This window comes from Nannospalax galili, unplaced genomic scaffold, assembly GCF_000622305.1.
Source record: "Nannospalax galili isolate Female #2095 unplaced genomic scaffold, S.galili_v1.0 scaffold538, whole genome shotgun sequence".
Lineage (NCBI taxonomy): Eukaryota > Metazoa > Chordata > Mammalia > Rodentia > Spalacidae > Nannospalax > Nannospalax galili.
The window spans coordinates 659,041-671,297 of NW_008343842.1; the positions used below are offsets into that span (position 1 = coordinate 659,041).

Genomic DNA, 12,257 nt, shown 5'->3' on the forward strand with positions numbered 1-12,257 from the left:
CTCAGTGAGTAAAGGCACCTGCCAGCAAGCATGATGACCTGAGTTCAATCCCCAGGACCCAAATGATAGAAGCAGAGTTGTCTGAAAGTTGTTCTCTGACTTCCTCATGCACACTGTGACGTGCATGTGTCCAGACAAATACACACTCACACACACACATACACACACATACACACACAAACACACACACGAATAATAATAAAATAATAATAAATTTTATAAATGTAAAATATTTTAAATATACACTTTTGGGGGGTCTTTTTTGAGACAGGGTTTCCCTGTAGCCCCAGCTGGCCTGGAACTGGCTATGTAGACCAGGCTAGCCTCGAACTCACAAGAGATCCACCTGCCTCTCCCTCCCCAGTGCTGGGATTAAAGGCATGGGCCACCACGCCCGACAAAACATACACTTTTTATTATGAAATGAAACCCACAATCCTAAAATGTTTTTTACAATACCCTTAAATTATCTGTTAATTCCTAACAGAAATTACTCCTAGCAGCACAATAATAAAACATCTGCAAGCTCATATGTATTCATTCAAATTGCATCTTGTTTTAATGAACTTTATTGAAACATGAGAATTTCATTATAATCACAGAACCTGCTAAGCTCTACATGAACATGTAGAATATCAAATTTCTAGTAAAATTAAGTGGTCCTTAATCCCTTTGAAACCCACTGACATCTACATACCACATAAAATTAGTATTAGCAAGTTTCTTTTAAAAAAACATTTTCGTTTATTTATCATAAAATTTTACTATTATTATGGGGGTGCCGCAGCCATATGGAGGTCTATATGCCTCTACCCATGTCCTATGTGGAGATCAGAGGACAACTTTGTGGAGTCAGTTCTCTCCTTCCACCTTTAAGTAAGGGCCGGGGATCAAACTCAGCTCTCCAGGCTTGTGCAGCAAGCCCCTTTACCCCTGCTAAGCCAGATCTTGCAAGGATGGTAATGGAAGCAGTTTTCATGAGGATTTTAGCTAAGAATTTTATTCAACACATTTAGAATCCCTTCAGAACTGGATTAGAAACCACATGCCCTTTCAGGTAAATTCCAGAATAATTCCAAATATTCATTTAATGAAGTCTGTCTTCCTTAAGACTGTACTGAATTTGTAGGACAGGACAAAACGTCAGCAACATAACTAAGACAGGCCTATAATGACAACCAGGAGGGTGGCTCCAGGCTTGGACAAGCATCTCAGCTTGTCAATATTGTTATTAATACTAATAATAATATTATCATGTATGTGTATTTGTCTGGACACATGCATGCCACAGCGTGCATGTGGAAGCCACAGGACAACTTGCAGGCAGATGAGGAAGATCTTAAAACAATGAAGTGTTATGAGAGGAACTACTCATAAAGTGTGCCGGGAACTCTGGAGGAAGAAGACTTTATTTTCTGCTATGAAGAGTAAGAAAAGGGGTTGGAGAGCTGGCTTGGCGGTTAAGAGCACTGGCTGCTCTTGCAGAGGACCTAGGTTCAATTCCCAGTGCCTACATGGCAGCTAACAACCATCTGTAACTCCAGCTAAAGGAGAGTCAACACCCTCTCCTGGCCTCTGGGGACATTACACGCACAGGTATACTTACAAATATGCAGGTAAAACACTCATGCACGTTTAAAAAAAAACTTTAAATAAGAGCTTTATAGGCAGTCATGTGACACACTTCTTCCTTTAAACAGGTGTAAACGAGAGGGAGGAGGCGTGGGGGGCAGAAAACAATCAGCATGAAAAAGTAAAAGAGCAAAGCACACAGCATGGTAGGTACACAATGGCCGTGCTCTGTAAGTCATCACGGAGATCCTCTTTGGCCTTTTGCCCAGTGTCAATGTTATGTTCTTCCCAGTGCTCCTTTGCGAGTTCTGGTGCTTTCCTTAAACACAGATAGTTACCCAGAAACAGCTGGCCTGATGAAATGGCTTACTGAAGGCTCAACTATGGTACTGGTAGGGGGCGGCACCCTGCGAGTTTTGGGGTGGCGTCCTCTAGGATGTAATCATGCAGCAAACTAATGACCTGTTCACATCTGCTACATCCCCAGAGCTAAAGTACAAGATGCAGAAGCAAGAATGGCCCCTCGGCCATCACTTCAAGGAACCCACACCCAGGGTCTGATTCCTGTGCCTACAAATCTGAGCTCTGCTGATGTGGCCATCCTGGCTTGGAAGGGCTTAAGAGGGGAAAATGTACAACAGGGGAACACAGCTAGAGTACACCAGGGTCATGGATGACAGCTTATCAGTGGGGCTATAATGGTGAGCTTAAGGTTAAGTAAGATAAAGCTGGGTGATGCCTCTAAGTGACAGTCAAGTCCACATGGAAACCACATCCCAGATGATGCCAGGAGAGACAGAGTGCAGCTAAGAGCCATTCCCTGCTTCAACTGAACTCTATCAAAAGCTCGGTCCACAGATGCCCTCAAGCTGACCCTGACATTATTCAATTACTGGAGCTCAAAATAAGTTCATTAAAAGACAAAGAAAAAAAGAATAAAAAGGAGAAAGGGTGGGACGGAGGGACAGAGGGAGGGAGGGAAGGGAGGAAGAAGAGAGGAAGAGAAAGGCTATAGTTTCTTCTCCTGTGACTTGTTCAGACATTTCACTCTATAGCATTATAAAGCTGAATGTGAAAACCTTCATAAATAAGTATATCTTCAAAAATATATTTGTAGGGACCAACAAGATGGCTCAGTGGGTAAAAGCATCTATCACCAAGTCTGATGACCTAAGTTCAGAGAACCGACTCCCACAAACTGTCCTCAGATCTCCACACATGTCCCATGACATGCATGTGCCCAACACATATGCACATGCATACACCAATAAATTAATGTAATAAATTCTTTTCAATGTTTTTGTAGGCCTGTGAGATAATTCAATGGGTAAATGTGCTTGCTGCCAAGGCTGATGACCTGAGTTCTACCTCTGGAGCCCATATAATGGTGGAAGGAGAGAACTGACTCCCACTAGTTGTTCTCTGATCATGGCAAATGTGCCCACACACACACACACACACACACACACACACACACAGAGAGAGAGAGAGAGAGAGAGAGAGAGAGAGAGAGAGAGAGAGAGAGAGAGAGTAAACAGAAGGTATCGGATTCCCTGGAACTGGAGTTACAAATAGTTGTTAGCCACCGTGTGGATGCTGAGAACTAAACCAGGTCCTCTGCAAGAGCAAACAATTCTTTTAACAGCTTAACCATCTCTCTAGTCCTCACCCTGTTTTTGTTTGTTTGAGCCAGGGTCTCTGACTGGTGTGGAGCTCACTAATTAAGCTACACGGCAGGCGAATCTGCCTGAGCACGCCTCCCCTGTGCTGGGCTTATAAGCATGCCTGGTTTCTTTACATGGGTTCTGGGAATTAAATCAGGTCCTCATATTTGCGAGACAAGCACTTTACCAACCAAGCCATCTCTTCAGTCCTAAATCTAAATTCTTACCAGCCTAGCCTTATGTAGAAAGAATGTCAAACTTCCCCAATACCATGAACTCATTTGAAATCATCAAGACCCACCTCTGAGCCTCATACATACCATAATGTAGCTGTGAAATTTCTTTGACCCAGGCTGTGTGGTAGGCCACCTCAAATTCCACCAGCACATATGAGATCTTGTTGTACTGACGGATGACAGTTTTACCTTCTGCGCTTGACAAAATGTCTGAGTTTTTCTGATTTGTAGGGGGGAAAAAAAGAAATGTATATTCTCAGAGACTGCAGACTATTTTCACAAATAACTTATACTTAAAATGATATCAACAATCTCTGTAGCAATTTAGATTCTGCCTCGGACGGCAACAGTGACGGGGAAGGAAACATTACACTGCACTGGAAAAGGGAAGAAAGACTTGAAAAAGACAGCCGCATCAGGTGGCTCAAAACTGCCTGGAACTCCATTTCCAGAGGATTTGACGCCCCCTTCTGGCCTCCACTGGCACTGCATACATGTGATGCACAAACATCAGCACCCAGCAGCAGAAGTCTCCGCACATAATGTCTAGTTCCTTCCCATTTCCCTGTACAAGATACGACTGACTGATCTTCTTTGAACTGTATCAGGGGAAATTCCTAAATTGTAGAGAGAGAGAGAGAGAGAGAGAGAGAGAGATCAAAGAATAAAAACTCATGCTGAGCATGGTGGCACATACCTTGAGACCCAGCACTTGGGAGGCAGAGGCAGGCAGATCACTAAACAACAACAACAACAACAAAAAGAATAAAAACTCAATTCCTTTTTGCAAACATTGAAAGGCTGAGGTTTAATTTCACAGATATTAGACGGCAAGATGTACCCTGCCACTATAGCAATGAAATCCCCACCTAAGCCTTTCATCTAAAGTCAGGGTCTAAATTGGTTGTATGTTTGTTTGAGACAAGGTTTCCCTACAGCTCCTGCTGGCCTGGAACTTGCTATGTAGGCCAGGCTGACCTCGCTCTCACAGAGATCCACCTTGCCTCCTGAGTGCTGGGATTACAGGCTTGTACCAACTATGCCTGGCTTAAATTTTTGTTTAAATATTTATTTTATTGTTTAGTATGTGAATGTGTGTGTGTGCCTTTGTGTGTGTGCACCGTGTGTGCTGTGTCAGTGGAAGCCAGGAAAGGCTGTCAAATCCCCTGAAGCTGGAGTTCCAGGCAGTTTTGAGCCACCTGATGTGGTGCTGAGAGCCAAACTCCAGTCTTCTGCCAGAGTATTATGCAATTTTAACCAATGGGCTATTTCTCCAGCCCCAGTTTAATTTTTAATATGCAAAATAATGAAATAAACAATAGCAGCCCAACAGAAATTTTGCATTTAGTAATGCCCTATTCATAAAATTACTGGCAAGGCCACAAACTTATTATTTTTCTTTATATGAAGGTACAATATCAAGCAAACTGAGTTTATTCTGATACTCTCTTTTTTAAATAGAATTTTTTAAATGCTTTGTTTATTTGTCTTTTATGACTATGAGTGTTTTGCCTACATGTATGTAAGTGCACCACATGTGTGCAGAGCCCACAGAAATCAGAAGAGGGCATGGGATTCCCTAGAACTGGAGTTACAGATGGCAGTTAGCCACAGTGTCGGTGCTGGGAACCGAGCCTGGGTCCTCTGCAAGAGCAGCCATCTCTTAGCCACTAAGCCATCTCTCCACCCCTTGATATTCTGTCTCTTAAATAAATTAAAACAAAACAAAGAAAAGACTAAGCCATAGTTCCAGGATGCCAGCAGGCCCTATACCTGGCCTGTTTCTCAGAAATCTAATAATCTTATACTGTATACACTGTTATACCCTGCCTGGGGCTTGGTTCTTCATAGAAAAATACGCTCCGTAACCCATCTTCACATTTGTTGAATACACATCAGCACTCACCCGTCCACCCACAGCAGTAAGCAACAGCTCACTCTCTGTGTCTTCCAAACAATTATTTGGAAAAGCCTTTATAAAGTGTCTTCTGTTAGTAAAAGAGATAACGTTATCAGATTCACCAACTTGGAGATAACTGTCATTGAACTGGCTTATCTGCTAAACATGAAAGAAACTGGCTTCGTCTCTCTCCAGCACATTTATAAACTCGTTTCCTTTACTGAGTAAAAGCATTGGTTTTAACTACTTGGTTGAGCACAAATATTGTAAGACAAAATACATGGTGTTTTGAACCACCATTCATATATTATAAATTTTATGATTGGCTTACAAAGAAATAGTTGATGGGTTCATTTATCCGTTGGTACAGCTGCCTCACCCACAGAATTTTCCCCGCTATGGGGGGCATGTTGCGAGCAAGGGGGGGATCATCTTTCTGAGAGTGGTAGAGCTGTAATTTAAAAGGACAATGTTAATGGTTTAAGTCAGCACAATGGAGAATGCAGAAAAAAATTACTGCTATGTTTGAATAGCTGTTTTACCATTATTCACAGGATGAATGCCCAAGAGGTAGACAATGAATATGCAAATGAACTTCAGAGCTGATAATCTGAGGCTCAGAAATACCAGTGTTCACAATACATGATGCTTAACTCTCTCTTCCCCTTCATTTCCTTCTATATGTTTTTATGGTGTGTGTGTGTGTGTGTGTGTGTGTGTGTGTGTGCACATGTGTTTATGGAGACCAGAGATCAACATCAGGGATCTTCTCTCACTTTCCACCTAATTTTTTAAATTTATTTTTTAATATCTATTTATTTTTTTATTTTTATTTTATGTGAATGAGTGTTTTGCCTGCATGTATGCAAGTGCACCCATGTGTGCAATGCTCATGGAGGCCAGAAGAGGGCACTGGATCCCCTGGAACTGGAGTTATGGACAGTTGTTATCGCCCATGTGGGAGCTGGATATGGAGCCTAGGTCCTCTGCAAGAGCATCCCATGCTCTTAACTGTTGAGCCATCTTTCAAGCCCTGTAACTTATTTTTATGTGTATAAGTACTTTACCTGCATGTATATACATGTGTGCAATGCCTTCAGAGGCCAGAAGAGGGTGTCCAATCCCCTGGAACTGGAGTTACAGGCACTGTACTGAGAATCCAACTTGGGGCCTCTGTAAGGACAGCTGGTGCTCTTAACCACTGAGCCATCTCTCCAGTCCCCTCCACTTAATTTTTGAGACAAGATTTCTCACTGACTGCAAAGCTCACTAATTGGGCTAGGCTGGCTACCAGCAAATCCCAGGAGCCACTTGTCTCCACACAGCCCTACCCCCAGCATGGGGATGATAGATGTACCCACTGCACCCAGCTTTTTACATGGGTTCTGGGGATCTAAACTTAGATCATCATGCTTCCACAGCAAGCACTTTAGTGACAGGGTCATCTTCCCAGCCCCCGGGCTGTTGTTTTGAACGCATGCTCCCCAGCTGGTTGTGATGTTGGGAAGCTGTGGAATCTTCAGAAGGTAGAAGTAAACTAAAGAGCACAGGCCTCTGAAGGTTATGCCCAGTCCCTGATCTGGCAGCCATGTGATTAGCCTTAGCCACATGCTCCTGCTGCCATAGACTGAACCACTCCACCAGACAGGACAGATTGAAACCACAAGCCAAAATAAATCTTCCCTCCCTGAACTTGTTTCTACCAGGTATTCTACTGGCATTGATGCAGAGTGACTGAGTGACAAGCATGTACCCTTTCAAGGTCTATCTCAGTTATTTAGGAAAGGATGCACATGACTATGTTGTCTCTGTTAGCCTCCAGAGCCTGTATTTCCATATAAAAGACACTAACCAAAATGGTCTTTGAGGTACATATTCACAAAGACTGTAGCAAAAACACAGTTCTTCATTTTAATTTATTGTTATTATTATTTTGTGTGTGAGTGTTTTGCCTGCATGTAAGTGCATCCATGCATGCAATGCCCATGAAAGCCAAAGGGGACTCGGATCCCCTGGAACTGGGCTTAGAGATGGCTGTTAGCTGCCATATAGGTGCTGGGATTAGAGCAGTGAGTGATCTTAACCGCTGAGCCATTTCTCCAGCGCCCCCCCACACACAAAAACAAAAGAGGTGTCAATCTGGCTGATCAGTGATAGATACCAAGAGAACCTTCCCACATGTAGAGGACCCTCTGAGATCCTTCACTGTGAGACAAGTGTCCTGAAGACCCTGCTGTCTGATAACAATGGCAAATACTTTGAGAACTGTTTTCCCTTTTATATTTATGCAGCACTCTGTTTCTACACAGGACACTTACCCTCTTGGTGGCTTCAAGTTCAGCCATATAACACTGAAGAATCCGCTCAATTGTGTGATTGATTTCTAACTGAAGGCAGGGAATGTTCAGCTTTTGAAATCTAAAAGTAATTGAAGCTGAATTATTAAAAGGGAAACAAGAAATGTGTTGAAGAGTGACTAAGGCACTAAATATTCCTTCATGCCTTTGATAAAAATGCATTTCGGGCCTCGTGCATTACCCTGAGGCATGTAACGAAGATGGCAGGCTCCTGGACTGCACAGGCTTCTGGACTGCTGTATCGAAATAATGGCCTGTCAGCCAATGTCACATCCACTTGGAGACTAAATGATATATGGGAAGTACCAGAGTCGTAATGTTCTGATAATAACATGAATTGATCAACAGCGTGTTATAGGTAAAGAGGGAGACAGTCAGAGGGGAGTCACCATGAAAATGCCACCTGCAGATTGTACAGTGCTGTCACTTGTCAAAATCATCTTATGCCTGTTTTGAATCTTACGAAGGTGATTCAAGAGCTAATCACCATCACATAGATGTGGAACTCTGACAAAGCCTCCCAAAGTCAGGTCCACTGGCTCATAGGGAAGAATTCCAAAAGACCCTCTATCGTAGGTCTTCACTCTGACACATGCACAAACACACACACATACACATACAGACTCTCACACAGACATACACACATGCACACATATAAACACAAAGACAAAGATATACACACATAAACACCTACAGATGCATACACAAACACTGAAATGACTCAGCAGTTGAGAACACTGGCTACTCTTGCAGAAGACCCAGGTTCAATTCCAAGCACTTACATGGCAGCTAACAACCATCCATAACTCCAGTTCCAGGGGATCTGATGCCCTCTTCTGACCTCCTCGGGCATTGCATGACATGGGTGCACTTACATACATGAAGGCAATACACTCACATACATAAAATAATAAATAAAACATTTAAAACACAGACACAACAGATACACAGACACTCACAGACACACACACCCACACACACAAAGATATACACAGACACACACAAACATACACACACATACACAAGCACACACAGGCACACACACACACACACACACAAACACACAAGAAGGCCCCTCGTCCAACTTATCTCTCTAATCTAGATTCCCTGGAACTAGAGTTTTCTCCTAGATTGAAGAATAGATTTTAAGTGTTCTTGCCATAAAAAAGAAAGGGAAGAGAACAGTTATGTGAGTTGACCATATTAATTGTTTCACTGTAGTAATCGTTTGCGCACACAAATACGTTGAAAAGATTTAACAAAGTAATACCATTTTGGAAATTTCTTTCATATGTAATATTAAACATTATTCCCTCTCCAATAATACCTATGAAATTAAAACAAAGCATATTTCATGGTTGGGGGTAGGACATGTGACATAATTTAATTTTCTTGTCAAAGATTTCCTTTTATATATTTTTTTTAATGCAATGAAGCTGGGCATTGTGGTGTATGCCTGTAATTCCAGCATTTGGGAGCATGAGGCAGGGGATCAAGAGTTCAAGGTCATCCTTAGCTACAGATCAAATTCAAGGCCAGCCTGGACTACAGGTGATCCTGTCTCAAGATAAAAATGTAAAATGCAAAGAAAAATAACATCTATATTTCAAATTTTTACCACATTATTTAGAAGTAACTGAAAAGTTAATATTTACAACTTTTAAGGTTTATAGAGGAGAGACTTTGAGAAAATCTTATTTGAAACTATGAGTGGGGTGTGTGTGTGTGTGTGTGTGTGTGTGTGTGTGTGTGTTCATGAGTGTGCAGAGGTGCCGGTTGTATGCAAGTGCACACATGTGTGTAGAGGCCACAGATCAACCTCAGGTATCATTCCTCAGGTGCCACCTGCCCTTTTTGTCAAATATTTCCTGTTATATTAAAATTGTTAAGACAGGGTCTCTTCCTGGCTTTGAACTTTCTGATTCACCTGGACAGGGTAGTCTAGGAGCCCCAGGGATCCTCCTGTCTCTGCCTCCCTGGTACTGGGATTACAAGCATGCCCTGCTGTGCCTGGATATTTTTTTTAACGTGGATTCTGGGAATTGGACTTTGACCTTCCTCCTTGGAAGGCAAGGAATTTTATGATCTGACCTATCTTCCCAGCCCTGAAACTGTACCTTCAGATATAGAGTTATGTCACCTAGAAACCCCCCAGCTTAAGCCTTTATAAATACCTTTGAAGCAGTTGAAGCGCCAGTTGAGAAGATAAGATTTTTCCAAAGGTGGTGTTCATAAATCCCTGTATTTGTAGCTAAAATAAAATATCAATATTCATGTTATTTTTATGTGAAGGAAGAGACTGTTTTTGATTGACAATAACTTTCCTAAAGATTCAAAAACAACCTCAAACACATCTACTGTATAAATACCAGTGATGGCATTGATCCATCCTGTCAGCCACAAGCCACATGTGGCTACTGAATGAAGTGTTGCCATTTACAAGTGAGATGTGGGTAGATATAAAGTACATACTATGGGGCTGGAGAGATGGCTTAGTGATTAAGAGCACTGGCTGCTCTTGCAGAGAACTGGGGTTCGGTTCCCAGCACCCACATGGCAGCTGACAACCATCTATAATTCCAGTTCCAGGGGATCCAACACCTGACTTCTGCAGGCATTGCATGACATGTGGTACACTTACATACATGCATGCAATACACTCATACACATAAAATAAAAATAGTAAATAAAATATATTAAAATACACACTGAATTTCAAAGGTTTAGCACAAAAAAGATAATATAAAATATACTTCCTTCATAGTTTACATATTCATGACATGCTAAAAATATGCTTAATGGCTGAGTAAAGTATATTATTATTAAAAGTAATTTTGCCTACTTTTTATCCATTTATTCTTGCAGCTGCTAGGAAAATTAATGTCACCTATGTGGTTTGCATTTGCAACTCCTTGGTAGAGATTCTGATTGAGACAGATCAGGTGAGGGTCGCTTGCCAAGCACTTTTCTTTGGGACATTTAGTTTCTAATTATGCTGCTAAAGCAGTATAGATGCTGCAGTGTGCCACTCTAGACAGAGGGTCAGAAAATGTCAGCTGCAGGCACTTCTGAACCTGGTTGCCAAGGAGAAACAGGAAGAAGAAAATGATCCTCCAAGGCTCCCACCATGCCAGGCAATGAACTTTGAACTCCCAGCACCTGAAAGATGGAACTGAATTGCTCCTTGCTGATTAGTTTCACATATAAATTGTATTGGTATGATCTACTCAAACATACCACACCCACAAGTCAGCCAGGCATCAGGAGGAAAATTCAAACACTGACTATGTAATCAGATTATTTATGATTAACTGTCAAAAGGTCTATGTGGACTGGGTTTGACGGCACACACCTGTAATCACTCAGGAGACTGAGGCAGAATTGCCAAGTCTGAGGCCAACCTAAGCTATAGAGAGAGACTCGGTTTAAAAATAAAACAAGCCTTCTGCTTCCCTGGGCCTTCACGACCCATCAGCCTCTCTCCGGGGTAAGCTGATCTCGCCCTCTGCACCTTGACTCCCATTTCCCCCGCATATCTTGAAATGGAGATCTTCTTTAAAGGGTAAAAACCCAATCAATTTTATATCTTACAGGGTTTATACTGAATTCAATATTGTATAACTGTATTAGTTCAGCTGTGAACCTAAAAATTTATAGCCACTTTTGAAAGAGATGTATCCTTGCTCTGGAGTGTGTTACTGAATATGTTAAAGCTTCAATTAAATGCTTCTTCTAGTCATGTGATTATTAAATTTTTTTTAAAAATATGCCAAGGAGTGGTATATTTTATTTTTATTTTCTTTTAGAAGAAGCATATTATTATAGAACATGCCCAGTAACAGTTTCCAGAGCAAAGACACAGCTCCTTCAAAAGTGGCTATAAAAGTTCTAGGTTCGCTGTTGAATCAATACAGTTATACAGTATTGAACTCAGTATAAGCCCTGTAAGACATAAAATTGAATGAGTTTTTAACCCTCAGAAGACATCTCCATTTCATTCTAAAATATAGTTTCTTACAGAAAGACTCATTGTTTTTGCCACTAACACTGAGATGTTGGCGCACGCATCTCTAATCTGTATGTATCTAATTATTACTAGTCATAATCGTTTGCACTTGGATCCTTGGCACCTGTGTATGTCTATAAAGTCATCAGGTAGATTTCAATGGTAATGTTCATCACCTCTACTAATTAACATGATGTAAACTTTTATGCTTCCTCCGCAAATATAATACATTTTTAAAAATTTGTTGATGATGACTTTATATCCATGCTCAGATACCCAGAAAGTAACTGACTGTGACTAGTAATAATCTGCTATATAGAGATTAGAAATACATGTGCAAACATCCAAGGTCAATTGCATTGAAAAAGAATTTTTCTATATGAAACTGTGTATTTTAATAATGAAATGGAGATCTTTTTAAAGGTTAAAACATCATTTAATTTATGTCTTATAGGGTTTATACTGAGCACAATATTGTATAACTGTAATAATTCAACTGTAAACCTAAAAATTTACAGCCAA

The 12,257-nt window shown here is 41.2% G+C and overlaps 1 protein-coding gene across 1 annotated transcript in view; it reads right to left on the reverse strand.

Annotated features, from left to right (window-relative positions):
* The window catches only part of Dnah8 (dynein axonemal heavy chain 8), a 308,707-nt gene that overhangs the window by 246,453 nt on the left and 49,997 nt on the right, over positions 1-12,257 (reverse strand). The window contains exons 12-15 of the mRNA XM_008840196.1: positions 9,904-9,980; positions 7,691-7,790; positions 5,704-5,823; positions 3,557-3,692 (exon numbers count right to left, since the gene is read on the reverse strand). Coding sequence (XP_008838418.1) covers positions 3,557-3,692; positions 5,704-5,823; positions 7,691-7,790; positions 9,904-9,980 — 433 coding nt within the window. The remainder of the gene's footprint in view (positions 1-3,556; positions 3,693-5,703; positions 5,824-7,690; positions 7,791-9,903; positions 9,981-12,257) is intronic.